Source organism: Apiospora phragmitis (assembly GCF_038363925.1).
Source record: "Apiospora phragmitis strain CBS 135458 chromosome Unknown utg000007l:1.0-2108841.0:1.0-2111359.0, whole genome shotgun sequence".
Lineage (NCBI taxonomy): Eukaryota > Fungi > Ascomycota > Sordariomycetes > Amphisphaeriales > Apiosporaceae > Apiospora > Apiospora phragmitis.
In genome coordinates this window covers 167,420-186,050 of record NW_027117405.1, presented here as the reverse complement: position 1 = coordinate 186,050, position 18,631 = coordinate 167,420, and the positions used below count along the sequence as shown (strand labels likewise).

The following is an 18,631-nucleotide window of genomic DNA, read 5'->3' as shown; positions in this document are numbered from 1 at the left end:
TGCAGGATGGGAATGGGGAGACGATGGGAGACGGCAAGGTCACGCATAAATACGACGATGCCCTCGACGGTCAGTAAGGGATCTTTTCTTGCTTCATCACGACTCAGTTGCAGGATCGCATTTCACACTCTTTTTCTCCCTAGGCTTCTCACCTATTCCACCCTTTACATCCTTTTCCAAGTCAACTTCACTGTGTGAAGCCGGGACCATTCGCTTCATCCGAACATACGATTCATTGATCAAAGCCAAGCTTCTTCTCCTCATCTCTTGTGCCAATAAACCAAACACGCCCGTATCTCTTCAGATAAACATCCTCCACAAATAAACATGTCTACCACCAAGCTCACCCTCGCCGCCGTCGGCGCCTTCGCCGCCACGGCCCTGGCCCACGGCAACGTCAACAGCTTCAGCACCGACGACAAGAAGCAGCAGGGCTTCCTGATGGACTACTACTACCAGGCCAAGAACGGCGGCAGCGCGCCCAAGGTGGCGGCCTGGTCGACCGAGAACCTCGACAACGGCTTCATCGACCCGACGATGTACAAGACGTCGGACATCAACTGCCACAAGAAGGCCCAGCCGGGCGCCCTAACCAGCTCGGTCAAGGCCGGCGGCGAGGTCAGCTTCGACTGGGGCAACTGGCCCCACGACATCGGCCCCGTCCTGACCTACGTGGCCGACTGTGGTGGCGACTGCTCCAAGACCGACAAGACGGCCCTGAAATGGGTCAAGATCGACGAGTCGGGCTACGAGGGCGGCAAGTGGGGCGCCGCCAAGCTGGTCGCCAACGGCGGCACCTGGACCACCAAGGTGCCCGAGAACCTCAAGGCCGGCAACTACGTCTTCCGCCACGAGATCATTGCCCTCCACGCCGCTGGACAGGAGAACGGCGCCCAGAACTACCCCCAGTGCATCAACATCGCCGTCACTGGCTCCGGTACTGAGCTGCCCGAGGGCACCCTGGGCACCGACCTGTACACTTCCAAGGACGCCGGTATCCTGTTCAACCCTTACCAGGGCACCATCAGCAGCTACACCGTCCCCGGCCCCAAGCTGTTCGGCACCGCTGGTGGTGGTGGTGGTGGTGGTGCTGCTGCTGCCTCTAGCGCCGCTCCTGCTCCCTCTGCGTCTGCCCCGGCCGCCACCCAGGCGCCCCCTGCCGCCTCTACCACCGCTGCCGCGCCCGCTCCCACCCAGTCTGCCGGTGGCGACGACAACGACGCTTGCGAGGCTCAGGGTGACGACGAGGACGACGAGGGTGACGACGACGCTTGCGAGGCTCAAGGCAACGACGAGGGCGATGACGACGCTTGCGAGCCCGAGGCCACCTCTGTTGCGCCCGTCCCTACTACGCTGGTCACCGCCACCCGCACTTCGGCCGCCCCCGCCGCCCCGACTGGCGATGCCGGCAGCAGCCAAGGCGCCAGCCTCTACGGCCAATGTGGTGGCAACGGCTTCACTGGCCCTACCAGCTGCGCCGAGGGCACTTGCAAGAAGCAGAACGCCTACTACAGCCAATGCCTCAACTAAACAAAAGGACGATTTTGATCCGTCCTAACCTTTCCAAGTTCTCGCGATGCCGAGGTTGAGCCACAGCTGTGATATAAGTTTTGGGTTGTCAACAATGCATGGGCATCCAAGAGAAGAAGATCTTCTTGGTTCTTTTGATCAATATTTTATTTGTATATATACGATTTCTACAACTGAGCACACATAAATAAAACTTGAGAAGTTTTTGACATGTCACTGTTAACGCTGTGACCGTTTTGAGCGTTTCCGACCATGATTCTTCCGTTTATTGCGCTAGCTGTGTGTACTTTGATGTCTTGATGGCACATATTATCGATCGAGACAAGAATCTTTGGGGATCCTTTTCACTCTGGCGTCCCCCTGCTATGCATCATATGGGAGGTAATTACTGGATTCGGGTTATGCTGGTCCTCAAAGTGCAAGCAATCTGGGATTGAGTGCAAATCGGTGCACCATGAGCTCCACCGGTTTCGTCAACCATCTCTTCACACTACATACCCACCTCTCTCTTCAATCTTGTCTTTGAGCAGGAATTCTCCGGCTCATGATAATAGTCCGATGGGCGGGCTAAGCCGTCAACGCTATACACGAAGTACTCACCGACTGACCTGAACAATACGTGAACGAAGAGTGTGGGTTCGAATTAAATAGCAAATAAGCCAGCTGACGGTGCTACGGTCACCCCATGCAACGGCGACCCCTAAATTTAAATAGCCCCTGATAGCACCACAAATAAATTAGTATATAAACTAGTTAGTTTTTAATTTATAATTAATTAAATAATATTATCGTCTTCTTTTTCTTTTCCTTTTTCTAATAGGCCGTAAACTTAACGAGTTAGCATTATAACGCGCGATTTAAAATATTATAAATAGCTCGTTAATAAAACAAGCCGCCGAAAAGCATAATATCTTTAAAATAACTCTAAAGGCTCGGATTTACGGCCCGTAAAACTATAAAATAACGAAATAAGTCTTTTTAAATTTTAATAATAACGGAAAAGTTTTAGATCGTAACTTAATACCTTACGTAATATAATTTAAACTATTTATTAACGTACGTTATCTTCTAGATATTCGCTTAATAAATTTTTTAAACTAATAAAATTAATATAATACTCGGTAAACACTAGGTTAAAAGATTTATTACTCGTTATCTATTTATCGATACTACTCTTTTTAAAAGGATAAATTTCTTAAAATTTAACGTAACTTCCGTAAAAAAAATTATCGAGTTTTTCGAACGGCTTAATAATCCTATTCTAAAATTAATCCCTTCGAAGTTTCGGTTTAACATCGACAAAATCAGTAACTAGTTCGACTATAAAACGAATATAATAATTATTAAACTTACTAAAATAAAGAAAATATTAATTAAAACTCCCTTAACTAAGAATAAGCTTCTGCGGTCGAATATAATAACGCTTTAAGCTAAGCCTTACCTCCTCTTATTATATTTAAGAGTTAATAAGTCTAGCAGTAATAATTTCTAGAAAAAGAGGACTCACTAATAGATATTATAAAGGATTAAGTTTTTACGGCATCCCTTAAAAGCTAAACTAATAAAGAGCTAGCCCTAGTATAGCTAAATAAGGTTTTTATCCTTTATATAAAGCCTTAAAACGAGGACTAATAACGGCTTATTATTTTAAATAGCTACGTTAGCTACGTAAACGAGAACTTTATTATAACGTATTTAAAGTATAAAATATAACTTTTTTTCTTTTTAATATACTTATCGTACCTATTATAACCCCTAGATTTTAATCCTTTTAATATATTAAAAAATACTTACTACTAAAAAATAACCTTATATTATATAAAGCTTAATAATATAAATATAAGTAAAAAAAACTTCCTCCGATATTATAAACTAATTAAAAAGTTTACTTTTTAACCGTATATAATAACTAGCGGCTAAGCCGTAATTAATATATTCCCTCGTAATATTAATAAGCCCCTTAATAGCCGGAACTAGAGAATAAAAGACTAAATAGAAATAAAACTATTTAAGCCTCCCCTTAACGTTTCCGATAAATAATTCTCCTTTATAACATTACTAACACCTACGACTAACCGCTAGATTAAAAAGTTAACGGATACGCTTAATAGTAATAATATTATTTTTAATAACGTGACGCGCCGGGTTTTATTCCGGAAGCTTTAAAAAAATCTAAATACTTTAAACGGCTAGATCGGCTAATTAGAGTACGAAAAGTTAGTTCTAAAAGGTAATTTAAAAAAAAAAAAAAAAAAAGAGTAATACTTAACCTTAATTAAAAGTTTATACGTATATAAGATACTATAGTAATTAAAAAGGAAATAAATAACGTTATATCGAAACCCTAGGCTATTACTCCTTTATAATTAACACCGGAAGCCGTTATAATTAAATCTAACTTTAAATCTAAGATTAAAAGTGTTATAAAAGCGTTTCGAGACTAAAACGGTATTTTTAAAATTTTATATTAATTTTTAATTAAATTATTTATATTATTATTATATAGTATTATTATTAGTTTTTAAGGTCGCCGTTATATGAAGTGATCGTAGCACCGTCAGCTAGCTTACTAAACTCGATTTAAAACAAACAGAGTAAAAAGAAAAGAAAAGATATAAGGCATTAATTAAATAACGTACTTTATAAGCGAGCTGCGTATATAAGCGAGCTACGCACTTTTTATTATTAAGCTTTATAAGTTATAAATTAATTTAATTATAACGTTTAAAATTAATTAAATATATTAATAATTATTATTTTTAAAGGTTTTTATATTATTTTAATAAGTATACGTATTATATTTAAGCTCTCTATAAATTTTATAACGTTATAAGCGTATTTTAAACGTTTTTATATAATTACTCCTTTAATACGATTTATTTTATAACTATTTATTAATATTTTTTTAAAACTATAAATCTTTTCTAGCTTATATACGAAGTGATCCTCTATTTTATAGCCGTTTCTTTTTCGTACGGCGGCGCCGGCTAAATATCTTATTTATTTTTCGAAGTGTCACGTTTTTACTTTTTAAAAAAATAATTTAATATATAACTTACGTTATAACATTTACGATTTAATTAAAGTTAATTAAAATAAATATTAAAGAGTTATTTTAATATTATATAATATAGTTTTAAACGTATTCGGTTTAAAACTAAGCCCTAATTAAATTATTTAAAGTTTTTAATTTTTAAAGAATAAACAAGCTAAAAAATATCCTTAAAAGTATTAAAATATATAACTTTATATTTAATTATAAAATAATATATTCCGGATTATACGAGATAAGTCTTATCTTTTAAAAGCTTTTTTATATATTTAAAACGGTAAAAGTCGCCTAGAACGCTTTTAAAAACGTTAATAAAAAGTCCTCCTTAGAGATATAAGTAATATACGCCCGTATAAAACCTTTAATTTCTTTCTTATACGCGTTTTTTAATATACGAAAATAGCCGATATTAAAAGGTTAGAGCTTATACGACGAATAAGAAGGTATATAAAATATAATAATCGAGTTCTTTTTATAATAGAGCTTAAAAGCTATCGAGTAGTAGCTTTCGTAGCCGTTTAAGATTAAGAAGCGATAACGACCTTTCGTATAAAACTTAATATATTAATTAAAGTATCGAATCTAGTCTTCACCTTTTTTATTTATAATTTAATTATTTTTAATAATTACGATCACTTAGTTTCTTAATAATAGGCTATTTTTATATTAAAAAAAGAGGTACGTTTTTTTAATAAAAATAATATATAAAAGGATAGCGTAATCGTTTAATTTAACGCTTTAAATAATTATAACTTATTCCCGGTTCTTTTATTATATTACCTTAGGCTTTTCGCATTAATTAAAAGTGGTTATAATTATTTTAAACGAGATTTAATTTATAAAAAACCTAGTTTTATTAAAATTATATATATCCTCTTTTTATATTTTATACTTATTAATTATATTTTATATAAAAATAAACTATACGTAATACGCGTTAAAATCTTTATAAAAACTCTTTAATAATCGATTCTTCGATTAAAACGCCTCTAGAGGTCTAGTTATTATTATATAAAATTAAAGACTTAATTAACGCGACGCGTCTCGCGTCACGTAAACTAAGTAATTAATTCGCTATGTTTTTTATATTACTTAACTAAGGAAGAAACGATCGCGTATTTAAATTAATAATATATTAAATAATTAATTCCTCTTTAAAATTAAAAAGCTTTCGAGAATTTATAGAAATTTCGAATCGTGATTAAATTCCGCGTCGTTGATTACGTAACGTCGATTTTAAGATATAATATATTACTATAACTTTTTATATACTTAATTTTAAATTATTTTAAAACGCTTAAAGCGTTAAATTAAACCTTTTTTCTTTATTTTTTAATTCTATATTTATTAAAAGAGAAAAGTTAATATAAAATTAATTATAAAAAAGTTAATTAAAAGTGCGCAGCTCGCTTATATGCGCAGCTCGCTTATAAGGTACATTACTTAGTAAACCATTAAAATAGAATTGTTTCTAGTTAAATACGTGAGATCTAGTACAAACCACATGGTAATACTGGTTAGAACGACTCATAGCTTAGCTCTAGCCACCGTGGCGTAGCGCTTAAGCAATCTAACCCCTTTATCATTTGGACCGGAACCCGGCGGAATATTACAATAGCATAACCACTTCATCAGCTTCAATCACACCACCTCCCCTCCCGCGCATGGACACTTCGCTGCATGAGACACACATCGAAATGCATTAACTACGTCAATTGGCAAGCATTCCACTTTGCCATCGAGGCTACTACCCCTCGTACTCAATTCGGTTCCTATTCAAAGACATGCCAGTTACCCGTTCTGCCCCCGAAGCAGAGACGGACGCCAGCATCGAAAACGCATCCGGCTCGCCCGCCAAGCGGAGGAGGACGCGCAAAGGCACGCGGAGCTGCTGCGCATGCAAACGAAGAAAGGAAAAGTGCGTATTTGCGCAGGACATTCCGACGCAAGATGCCGTCTGTTTGGGATGCCAGCGCCGTGGGACCCGGTGCATCAGCCAGGACTCGCCCGATGATTTGACATCGCCGCCGGACGGGGCACGTCAGATGGCGGATAGATTGGTTACAGTCGAGAACCTTGCCAGCGCTTGCTGCATCAGAGGGTGGACGATGATGTGCCGACCACCTGTGCCCATCAGAGCGTGGACAACAACATCCTTACCCCGGCTCCGACAGAAATAAGCCGTCCCCTCAACAAGAATATCGGAGAAATCCGTACCCACGCCCACTGGTCTAGATCGACCCATCGCCGCCAGCGGTGCCCCTTATGAGCCTTTGCAACGGAAAGGGGTTATTCGATCATGAGCTTGTCGCATACCTTGTACAATGCTCTCCCCACCCCTAAAGACAGCGAGATCATCATCAAAGCCAGCTACCGCAGCTTTTACATGTTCAATAAGGCATTGACAGTGTCATATAAGAACCTAAGCCGCCAAACTGGCCCAGATTGGGTCGATATCAGGAGGCCCCATGCCCAAGATCATCCCGTCTTGGTAGCCAGGTATATGCTGCAGCTGGCCCACCTTCTGCAGCAGCTGCGTCCCAAGTTCGACTACCCGCAGTTCGAAGACCTGAGAGGGCTATCGGAGCCACCCCGGGGCTTGATGGAGCGGCTGTTCGAGGCTGCCGTCCGTCAGGTGGCTACCCAAGACCGGCTGGTAGGCAGCAACGAAGGCCTGGAGTGCATCATGCTGGAGAGCACGTTTTACGCCAACGACTGTAAAATGCGACTCAGTTGGTCCTCTTCCCGCAGAGGACTTCATCTAGCCCAGCTGATGGGTTTGCACCAAGCCGCGAAGCAGCCACGCCACCAGTTTCTTGATCCTACGTCCATGGCGGAGCCGAGTGCTTTGTGGGTTCGCATCATCCATCGCGATCGGTCTCTATCTCTGCTCCTAGGGCTGGCCCCCCGGCTCAACCGACAAGACCGTCATGAACGAGGACTTGCTTGCCCACGACACTCCGCTAGGGCGACTGGAACGCTTCCACTGCGATATCATGGGTTCACTTCTGGAACGCAAAGAAGCGCGCAGTCGAGACTTGAGCCTAGCCCAGGAACTAGACAAGGAGCTCCAGCGAGCCGCCCGGGTCCTCCCCAGCAAGTGGTGGCTGACCCCCAGCTTCCCGACCCCGGAAAAGCACGACGAGAGCACCTTCTGGGACCTCAAGCGGCTCGTGCTGCAGATGTCCCACTACCACATCCTGAACCAGATCCACCTGCCCTACATGCTGTGGGCGTCGTCCGACCCTACGTACGGGTACTCGCGGACGGCCTGCGTGAACGCGTCGCGCGAGATCCTGTCCCGCTTCATCGTGCTGCAGCACCTCAACCGCGTCGCCACTGGACACGATGGAGTACCACCCATGCAGCAGCTCGACGCCCGGTTTCCGAACAGTTTTGGCCTGACGGCGGGTGGTGACGATTGGGCTTTCCAAGGGGTCGACATGGCGTTTTTCGACAGTCTTTTGAGTGGCGACGCAGACGACGAGCTGTTCCGTTGATGCAGACTCTTCTGGCTGTTTATATAAGTTTGGAGGCATCATATGAAAAGATAAACATCACATATCACTACCTACATGTCATTAATTATTCGGTCGCCAGCTATGTCGTCACCAGCTATCTCATCGCCACCAAAAGTACCGAAGAACTAACAGGCACATATGACAACTGACCTGACGGCAGCTGTCCAATGGAGGGCGTTACTTGCCACTGACTAACCGTCGATCTGACGGCGTTGCCATATGAGTTGCTACGTTGATACGGTCTTATCAGGTGTTACGGGTGCTGTGATAGTCGAGCATGCTGCACGTGCGAATGGTCTTGTTGGTATTGCTCGTGCTGGAGCGGCCGAGGGTGTGATTAAATGATGACAATCTGTTATTTACAAAAGAAGCTGGGCCCCATGAGGGTAGGGTATCGTCATATTCCTTGGCTTCCGATCCTGCGCGAGCCCAAGAAGATACCGATAACGAAGGATCTGTCGTTGTTGATGAGGATTAGATGGCGCAATAGTCAGTTCAAAGCCTTTCTAATTTGCAAAAAGGCATAATGTTGACCTGGAAGTAGGTGAGGATGTAATATACGACGACTAAGAGCCTGGTGGTGCCGGCCACCGTCACAACAAAGAAGAGCACTGGCACAACGAAAGAAACTTCAAGCACCGACAACGACGGCATCCGCGAAGAGCCTCTCCCGCTTCATACACAACGCCGCCAGCACCAGCACGGCCCCGGACACGGGCACCAACACCATGGTCATCTGCATGGCGTCGGTGATGGCCACGATGGCCCTCTCGCGCAGCGGGCCCTCCTCCAGTCTATCGAACAGGGCGCTCTGCGTCCCCGCCATAGCGCCACGGATCTCCTCGCTGGAAACCCCTTGCCCGGCGAGGGCCGCGTTCAGGTTCCGCAGGCCGGTCGACTGGTAGATCTGTCCCGCAACGCCGAGGGCGATGACCTGGCCCCCGAGCTGGGCGACGTTCTGCAAGTTCAGCCCCGCGGCAACGTGCCGGGCCTCGAGGGTCAGTGTCGCGATGGTGTAGCCCATCGTCATGGACAAGCCGGCGCCGACGGCGAGGAGGACGGTGAGGCCGTAAATGGTGGCGGTCGAGGTGGCCGGGTCCAGGAAGACGACCAGGGGACCGCCGCCGACGACGATGAAGAGGCTGGCGAGGAGATAGAGGGCCATGTAGACTTGGAGGAAGTGGAGGAAGGTGCCCGAGACGAGGTCAACGGCGATGGCGATGACGACGAAGGGGAGGAGGCGGACGGCGGCCATGAGGGCTTTCGTCGTTGTTGACGAACTATAGAGCGAAAGCACGGTCAGTACTTGCAAGCCGGGAAGAAGAACCGGAGATGAGTATTCGTACAATCATCGCATCACTGAACTTACCTGGAAGTATATAGGGATGTAATAGACGACAACAAAGAGCGATGTGGTCCCGGCCGCCGTCACGACGCAAAGAAGCACCTGTGTCCGATCCCGCAGGAGGTGCCCCGGAAAGAGCCGGCGCTCCGGACTGGTCCCGATGGCGAAGTACTGCTGCAACACGTACAGGACCAAGAGGACGCCGAATACGACGAACGTGGCGATGGTGCTCGCCGAGTCCCATGCCGAGGTAGATGCCCGAGCCGCCGGCGCCGGCAATGACGCGCCCGACGATGAGGGCGTTCTACGTGTCCGAGGTCGGCAATGACCGGGCCTTGGATATCGGCGGCGATGGTGGTGTCAAGGCCGTACAGTGCACAAGTCAGATAGATCGAAATGCATATGATGATCCAGCGAAACCCGCGTATAGACCGGCCTTTGTCGCTGGGCTCTGGCAAAGTGGTATCGAAACCCGTCCTTTCTTTGCCATCGCTTGGCTGGCGTAAGCTACCGGCAGATTCCATGTTAACTCCGAGAGATGCGTAAGTGATGGGATGAGCGGGTTGACGAGCCGTGTGGTGCGGATGTTGGAGAGGTGGGGGATAAAGTGAGCAGGTTAGACCTGACGATTATGGAAAATAATAACAAAGCTAGAGACAGAGACAGGTTTTTACTATGAGTCGTTGTGTAGCTGGAACATGTATTACAAACGGATATCTGGTTGATAATGCTCTTGGGCCGGTGGCCCGGCGGAACAGAAAAACGCACTTGGGCCCCTCTGCTTGCGAAGCCAAGTAAGCACACAATATGTTCCGCCGGATGGCTGGGCAAACGACCCTTCAGTGGATCCATCATATTACCAACCACGGACGCCGACGGATATTGGCCTTCATATGCGTGTTCACTGGCCAGTCTTTCCAGCGGAGGCGCAAGCCGTAAGCCACCGGATTCGGTTCGAAGCCATGCTGCCGTGGGACGCCCAGCATCGACTCGCAGCCGAGATGGAACAGCAGAGTAGCCAGCTCCTCGCTGTTCTTTTTCGTCGATAAGTAGTTGCTGGCTCTCCAGGAGGTTACCTTACCATTACCTACGTTCCCGCGCCCCGCGTGCGATACGAGATCGGTGCACTAGGGGGTGCGGCCGGTGCGCAGCCCCGGGCGCTTAGGCGTTACTGAGGTATTCGTAGACTTCGGGGTTCCGCTTGCCGCTCCGGGCTTTGGGGCCGCCTTGCTGGCGTCGTGGCGCCAGGTGATGTACCCGTAGCCGTTGTGGTCGTGCGATCCCAAATTCGACCCCGCGCTGCGGCGCGGAAGGAAAGACGAGCTTAAAGGTCTCTAGGTCGCCACGCACGGCGTACGGGTCGAAGCCGCCCGAGCCAGACGATAATGAGTGGCCGAGGAACAGTTTCAATATGGCGATAGTCCTAGACTGGGCAGCCACCTGGGTAGCGGCGGGAGTAGATCAATACACGAAGTGCTCACCTACTGGACCGACTCGAAATAATACGAAAACGAAAAGTATAGGCAGAAAATTAGCGCTACCTCGAACAGAATGGCACGCCAAGCTCGGGTCTTAATGGACAGTGCAAAAAGAAAAGAAAATATGAGGCATTGAATAAAACAAATCTTAGTAAACCGTTTAAAAAAGAATGTTTCTGGCTGAATACAAGTCAAAAAAATCGACGCCTGCAGGATTCGAACCTGCGCTCCCGAAGGAAATGCCTAACCTGTTACGGATCCTAAGGAAATACATAGCAGGGCATCGCGTTAACCACTCCGCCAAAGCGCCTTGGAGAACTGGCCACTTATGCTAGTCAATATAGGAACAATGCCAGCCCCACTAGAAAACCAGCTGCAAGCTGCTTATCCACAACATCAGGTCGAACTGCCACCGTGATGGCGTGGTTTGCACTTCTAAACGAATAGCACAACACAAGTGGACTGGATAAAGACTCTTCTATCTGCCAGTAAGTAAGAAAATATAATATTTGATATAAATAACATATTAGCAATCTCTTTTTCTCTAGAACACTTCATTCGACTCACTCCATAAATCTGCCACTCATCACCCGAGCTTGCTCCTCGCTGTGGGATCCGGAACACACCTTGACCCATAATGCGTCGCGTCCCGGCTATGCTGCTGGAGCTGCTGCCATCGTCTCGTCCATCTTGGTCTTGATCGCGTGGTTCCCCTCCACGCCCTAAAGTTTAAACCCGACCATGTTCAAGGCCATAGCCGTGTCGCGCGCCAGATAGCGTTGCAACTGGTCCCCCGTGACGACATAGGCGTTTCCAAGGTGGCCGCTTCCCAGCTGCCCCTCTTGGTGATCCCACAGGCCGGGTTACCTCGTTCCACTGGATTCTCACGGGCTTGTTTGGGACGATCCGGATTGACTGGGAAGTTTTTATCACGTCTAGCTCCATTGTCATCCACATAGTACTGCTGAATCTTCGCCACTTCCCGAATGATTGTTTCCTTTGCCTGGTATTCTAACGCCTCTATAACCTCCCTCTCAGCCTAAGCAATAATTTCTTCGGGTAGCGGCATTCTTCCGGTAAGTTCCTAGATTCGCAATGCTTTAATGATGGGAATACTGCGTTTACTCTTCTTGAGGAATATTTTCTTGTGGACAACGCCGGTGGGAGAGACCGGATTGATGCGGACTCCGGGTCGTCGGTCTGCGATGAATGGGGTATGGAACGGTGTGTCCCAGAGGAACCATTGGCAGTCGTGTGCTCTCATTTTGTCACTACACGTTGAACCAGTCGATCTGGCCGGCGCCGGGGAGGCCCCTTGACGCCGCGGGGCCCAAAGTAGAGCCGCGCACTGCCAAAGGTCGCAACCATGACATGATGACGGATACGAGCACGAACAGACTCACAAGGGATTGTAATTTCGGACATGGATCAAGAGAAGCAAGTAATCCCTTCTTCAAGCAGAGTCTTTCGATGACTTCATCACATCACGGATGTTAGTTCTGGCTCTGAGGGATGACACTGGGCCACTCGTATGTATTAGAGGCGGCACATGCTGTTCTGCACTCGAATGACACACTGACGATCTGCGAACATGCGTACTTCCTGTAGTCGAGAGCACGCTGTAGGGAGAGAGACACAGTTACGTGCGAACCTGCGGAGCTGCAGTTGGTCCCCCACCGACCATTCTATCATTGGCACTCACCGTCCAAGGTAAGAGGAAATACATTTTAGGTAAGTACATAAAACATCCCATTCGTTACCCAATTTGAGAGCGGCTCCTGCTTTAGTCCAGTTGATAACATCGAGAACTTGAATAGTGCAGGAACAAACGTCTGGTCTCCTATTATGACCCCTTGGTCTTCTTTAAACAGGGATGAGTCCCCGGCAAGTAAGTAGTACGGGACCGCAGCGGCAGTTGCTGCTGGTTCTCTCCCTCTGCCCGGCTCGAGATAGCTAAATATAATTGCATACTTTCCAGAGTAGGTAGGTAGTATTGCAAGTGGAGAGGGGAGTTTCCCCCACGGGGTAGAACTACTACTATCACTTTGCTTGTCGTTTCTAGGATGCCCCTGATATATGACAGCAATCGAGAAGCTCACACTTGAGTGGCCAGCGTACTAGTACTGTGTGCACCTTTGTATTCGAACGGAGGCTGAATACCCGGTGCTCATTTTAGCCGGGCAAGTGCTCACCCCTTTAAAGATAGATACTGATCGGTGTCCCGGGAGTTAATTGGCCACATATGTATTCGTAGAGGTGCCAGGTAGTTCCCAAACTCCGATATGTTCCTGTATTTCCCGACCCATAGTATGGAAGATGTAGATATATATAAGCCGGGACGCCCACCAGCTTCCCACGTCGTGTGTGCTCTTTGAAGTTGGACAAACAAATACTTTGCTTGAACTTGAGTCACTATACTTTCCCGAAAATAGTGGCACACTTCACCGTCCCCACACCGGCAGAGCTGTAGTATCGGCCTATTCAGTAATAACCATGAAAACCGCCGCTGTCGTATTGCTTGCACTTGCTTCCGCAGTGCATGGGCACTGTGAGTATCCTTCTTTTATTACTCTCGATGCAACAAGATATATATCCATCTATTTATCGAATCAACTTTCCATGTATATCTGTCTACAACCAAGAAGAAGAACCTAATATCCCCGATAACCAGACAAGTTCCCCCGCCTCATCGCCAACGGCGCCACGACGCAGGACTGGCAGTACGTCCGCAAGACGACCAACTACCAATCCAACGGCCCCGTCACGGACGTCTCCTCAACACAACTGCGCTGCTACCAGCTCGCGCCCGGCAGCGAGGGCGCGCAGACCATGGGCGCCGTGGCTGCGGGCTCGAAAGTCGGCTTCGTCGCCGACGCCTCCATCTCGCATCCGGGCACGCTGCAGTTCTACATGGCCAAGGTGCCCCAGGGTGAGACGGCCGCCTCCTTCGACGGGTCGGGCGCCGTCTGGTTCAAGATCTTCTCCCAGGGGCCCCAGATCTCGGCCGCGGGCCTCACGTGGCCGAGCCAGGGCTTGCGCGACGTCACCGTCACGATTCCGCAGTGCCTCGCGCCCGGCGACTACCTCATCCGGGTCGAGCACATCGCTCTGCACTCGGCCGGCAGCGCCGGGGGTGCGCAGTTCTACATCGCGTACGCCTTATCTTCCCTCTCCCCTTTTTCCATCTCTGTTGATATCTTTTCCCCTTTTACTGTACTGTGGCCTTCCTTCCTTTTGCCCGGAAGTTTCCTATCTTTGAGCTCGGGGACGCACGCCCCTGACTAACAAGCCGACGCAGTTGCGGCCAGCTCACCGTCACGGGAAGCGGCACCAAGACTTTCAGCGGGGTGTCCATCCCTGGCGTATACAAGGCGACGGACCCGGGCATCATGATCAACATCTACTACCCCGTGCCCACGAGCTACACCGCACCCGGGCCGGCAGTGGTGAAGTGTTGATATGTTCCTGCGGATGGAATGTGACGAGGGCATCAAATGCTCCGGTGCAACAGAGACCGTAGCCGAGAGAGCCGTGGTGGATGACAGTGTGTATCTGTCTGTCTGTATATTTTTCTTATAGAAGTCTAATTATAGGGGGTTGCAGGGGGTATTGCCGGCCAATAAATCAAATATCGATGTAACGCCCGCATAGCGGTTGTCGTCTAGGTAATTAGGGATATCACTTATCTAGGCCTCGACAGTTCTCCGACGTGATGGCCTCGACCTTCTTGTACGTCGGGGGCACCTCGTATATCAAGTTGAAGGCCTTGTCTGGGTACTTCTTGAACCTCCTGACGCCCAACGCCTTGGCCACGTCTTTGAGTCGCTTGTGCTCCCAGCTGTGTGTGCGTTGCGTTGCGCGGTTAGCGTCTCCAGATGGCGACCAACGATGCATAGCTGGGGAGAGACCTACCAGATGAGAATATTTCCACCCCCCTTGTAGTTTTCGATGACATCCACGACGCAGTCTATGTCGTCGCGCTTGCAGGATGTATCGACGTCGAGATCCATATCCTTTGCTAGGGGTTTCACGGTATCATAGGGTCTTTTTTGTTTCCCGTCTATATGACGTGTCAGCTGGGGAAGGAAACAAAAACAAATGCATTTCGTCCAGTGCACCACCTACTCTTTTTGGGCCTTTGCGCCATGACATGGGTGATGTTGTAGTCGGATGCGACACCGAAGACGCCGCGGAGGCACTGCGCGCGTTTCACGCCATCGGCGCTAAGGCCGTCGCCCTTTTTGGGCTTCTCGCCGTGGCGGATGAAGTAGACGGTGGGTTTCGCCGCCGCGAGGGTGGCTGCTAGTAGGAGGAAAAGAGAGAATAGTCTCATAGTAAGCGATGCCGGTTTTAGATCAAAGAAAAGAAGGTATGTATCTAGAAGACAGCCGGAAAGGTCGGTCTAGATGGGATGGGGAACAAATGTATGGGGCAGGAAAGGGGATGGGACGTTAGATTAAAGACGGACGGACACTTAAGACGGCAATCGATAGGCAGGCTCCGCGGCTTGGCCAAAATGAACCATCAAACCAAACCAAGAAAAGAATAGAAAGGATCCATCGGTAGATATAATAAGGTTAGAGAGTGGAAGACCGTGGTCTAGGTAAGTAAAGCAAATGCAACTGGGCGGATCGCCCCGGATCTTCTGGCTGCTGGCTGCTGAAAGCGGAATGCATGTGCATGCATGACAGTTGATCAAATGACGCGCGTTGGGTCACGGCGACTCGGTTCCTGGCAGCGTTCCCACGTGCCACAGGTCCTCCTATCCAATTAGACCGGCCAGAGTCAGCCATCCTTGGCGTGATGACTCGACTCGTGCCAGGGGAACACACGGGGCACGAAGCACGAAGCGCACCATGCACGCCAAGCTTTGGGATCTGCATCCACACATGCTATAATAATCCATGTATACAGTAACACGACCAGCGGTCATCAAGCAGCAACTGAGACACCATAGAGTATGTGTCACAAAATCCCAATGTCAAAAATAAAATTGACTTTGCCGGATTCCAGGCCTCGCTACACTTTTCCTCGAGAAGAAAAGTGCCGAAAGTGTCAAAGCGGCTCCCGAAGCCTACCAAGCCGTTGGGTTCTCTTAATCGATGTTTTGAGGCTTAGCGGCAACCTTCACACTTTAGCGCAACCTACCTTAGGTACCGACTAAATCTCCGAATGAGATCAGAAACGTTTGATGTTCCTCAGTGGCCTACTTCGCGGCTTCATCATTAGCGATGCCTAGTAGTGCGAACACATACTCTATCACGTGGATCGGAAGCAAGCTGATGGGGCATGCTTGACGAGAAGGGACTTCCTTCTAAACTCTTCGCGTGCGAGCCATGGGTGCCATGTAGAAAATTGATTGGAAGCGGTAAAACATGTTTTCATACTCGCCAATACTGAATTTGGTGCCCCTAGGAACCATGGCGCCGTCTCTTCGCCGCACTAGTTAGAATAAGTTGTCTGTCGATTGTTACCTTCGAACCAGTCAAGAGGCATTGGGTGTCTCTGTACACAGGGTGGATTAACCTTTCCTCTTTGAATAGTATCAATTGCGGATATGAATCAATGCTTCATATGAATTCCCATCCTTGAAATACCACCATGGTCTGACATTTCCATCTCATCCCCGAAGCCTTCAAGCGCTGTACAAGTCCTAGCCATCCTCCTTGAGGTGCACCAGGCATGGATGTAGAGAGGTTGTGTGGTATCCCAGCCAGGCTAGAATACATCAGTGATATTATGCGCTCAGCCGAGGATGTGAAAATCCCACTCGCGGGTAGAAAGCGGCGAAGCCATGGGTTTTATAGGACCAACTGACTGCTCGGTATGGAGAGAGTGTGGATAATAGATCCTATATTATCATCCGGAGCTGCTTGTCTTGCTTAAGCCACGGAGCGCAGGATCGCGGCTTTCGCATGGCGACATGTAACCCAACTGGCAATAGGGGCGGTTCTGAGCAAAAGCTTGGAGAAATTTTTGGTACTGGCTTTCTACGGCAGGGCGGCTGGCCGTCCAGCGATAACGGCGATCCATCTTGTCCAAGGTGCCAATATCGGCAGGAGCTGTAACCCAATGCCAGCTAAAACAGAAGCTGCACAGGCCAAATAAGAAGGATGCCATAGTAGTTTAATGATGATGGTGTTTTGGGTGCGGCGTAATATGATTGTTTTGCGAGCTGAGAGAAGTTGTCGTTGAGTACTGGTTGCTGGTATTATGTGACAGCGAAATGACCAGATAAAGCAGGAGAGCAGTCTTTTGCGTATAAGTCATGGAGTTGCTAGAAGCAATGGAGATGGGCTTTGATATATTCAAGAGTGTTGGCTACCAGTGATAAGCTTCTATCAACCCATAGGAGCGAATCACTTCATGATCAAGGTTTTAAGACAGAATGGATCGAGCAATATTCGTTTTCCTGAATCTAGTCATGATGTCGAGAGACTCCGCTAATATAACATTCCCACTAAGCAAGCAACAGTAGTAGCATCAAGCTCGAATTAGGAAAAGATGTAATCTATTATGAATAGACTAGTATAGTGAAGCCCCTTCCCCTTAAACCAACCGTACGGTGACGATCTAACCGAATGACTTTAACGAGTAAACATCCTGCTTGATCAAAGTATCTCAAGGACTAAGGCCATTCTTGTTCAAGAAGTCATTAGATGCTCCGTTCTTGGCAGGCCACGAGCATTCCTACCGCCGGGCAAGATGTCAGTTGAAAGATGCACACACTACTAGGACGCAAGAGGTTCATGAATTACAGAACTGAGAGGGTGGCCAGTAACCCGCAATGACCTCTGTATCCATAACATATAAGCACACGGTGCAACTATTTGATGCTATAATGACTCTGCTGCTGTTGTTGCGGTGCGTTTTGGGATAAATGAGGGAGCCGCCGTGGAGCCGCCGGGTAAGCTCGTGCAGCGCGGCAGCCTCCAAGAAGGGGGGAGGGGGAGGGGCGCCGCCGGCGCCGTTGGTGAGGATCTGCAATCGTTCTTGGAGGGAGCTGTTCTTGGGCTCACAGAAGTAGGTAGTCGACAGTTTGTTGCGTGTCCGGTACAGTGGTGAACCTCGGGTCAGCGGGCTTGCCGTTGCCGAGTAATAATACGAAGTTGGCGGCCTCGATATTTGCCTTCGGGATCTCAATTTCTAGATCGGGGCTCTGTACCCGGGATATTTGCAGTGGCTGGATCTTTGAAGATTGAGAGAGCTCTTCCAAGATACAAGATCAACGAGAGCGTGTGACAGCAAATAATCCGACTATAGTGACAATCAAAGAGCAGTCTATATCAAGGGCTGGGGGGGCTGTCACTGTTTGGTATATAAGTAGATAAACATCCATTAATTCCGACTCTTTACTCTCACCGTTTGCTACTCATATTTGCGCCTAATATCTAAACGTCTAATCTCGTCCGTTTCAACAGGTGTTCAGTACGGCCTCCTACATGCCTAAACCTGTGGGTTTCGTCACACATCACCAAGGGCTTGCTCGCTGATACAAACAGTCTCTGGGAGAGGGGGTACCAGTTGTCACGTACACGTTGCGGCTCCGAAGCGAGGAAGCGTATGTCCCGTAGTTACCTCGGATCAGGTACCAGCGTGATGAGCGTACTGGCGAATCGAAAAGCTGACGAAACATTTGTGTAAGCAATGGCCCTTGATATAGAGTGTAATATCTAAGAGCTAGCTACCGAGAGATTCACTATCA

General features: G+C 47.6%; 5 protein-coding genes across 5 annotated transcripts; 2 read left to right on the top strand and 3 right to left on the bottom strand.

Moving 5' to 3' along the window:
• Nucleotides 1–327: 327 nt before the first annotated feature.
• On the top strand, nucleotides 328–1,530 carry PG994_007031 (endoglucanase-4; the record flags this gene model as incomplete). The annotated part of the gene is made up of 1 exon (XM_066858440.1): nucleotides 328–1,530. One exon carries the CDS (start codon nucleotides 328–330, stop codon nucleotides 1,528–1,530), a length of 1,203 nt encoding a protein of 400 aa, XP_066715382.1.
• A 5,351-nt stretch (nucleotides 1,531–6,881) lies between these two features.
• PG994_007030 (uncharacterized protein) lies at nucleotides 6,882–8,082 on the top strand (the record flags this gene model as incomplete). Its single annotated transcript, XM_066858439.1, has 2 exons — nucleotides 6,882–7,436; nucleotides 7,480–8,082. 2 exons carry the CDS (start codon nucleotides 6,882–6,884, stop codon nucleotides 8,080–8,082), a joined length of 1,158 nt encoding a protein of 385 aa, XP_066715381.1.
• A 652-nt stretch (nucleotides 8,083–8,734) lies between these two features.
• PG994_007029 (MFS general substrate transporter) lies at nucleotides 8,735–9,972 on the bottom strand (the record flags this gene model as incomplete). The annotated part of the gene is made up of 3 exons (XM_066858438.1): nucleotides 8,735–9,363; nucleotides 9,469–9,752; nucleotides 9,881–9,972. The coding sequence occupies 3 exons, from the start codon at nucleotides 9,970–9,972 to the stop codon at nucleotides 8,735–8,737; spliced, it is 1,005 nt and encodes a 334-aa protein (XP_066715380.1).
• Nucleotides 9,973–10,609: 637 nt separating this feature from the next.
• PG994_007028 (uncharacterized protein) lies at nucleotides 10,610–11,562 on the bottom strand (the record flags this gene model as incomplete). Its single annotated transcript, XM_066858437.1, has 2 exons — nucleotides 10,610–10,888; nucleotides 11,494–11,562. 2 exons carry the CDS (start codon nucleotides 11,560–11,562, stop codon nucleotides 10,610–10,612), a joined length of 348 nt encoding a protein of 115 aa, XP_066715379.1.
• Nucleotides 11,563–14,604: 3,042 nt separating this feature from the next.
• PG994_007027 (phosphoglycerate mutase family protein) lies at nucleotides 14,605–15,259 on the bottom strand (the record flags this gene model as incomplete). Its single annotated transcript, XM_066858436.1, has 3 exons — nucleotides 14,605–14,764; nucleotides 14,839–14,986; nucleotides 15,052–15,259. The coding sequence occupies 3 exons, from the start codon at nucleotides 15,257–15,259 to the stop codon at nucleotides 14,605–14,607; spliced, it is 516 nt and encodes a 171-aa protein (XP_066715378.1).
• Between the last annotated feature and the right edge of the window lie 3,372 nt (nucleotides 15,260–18,631).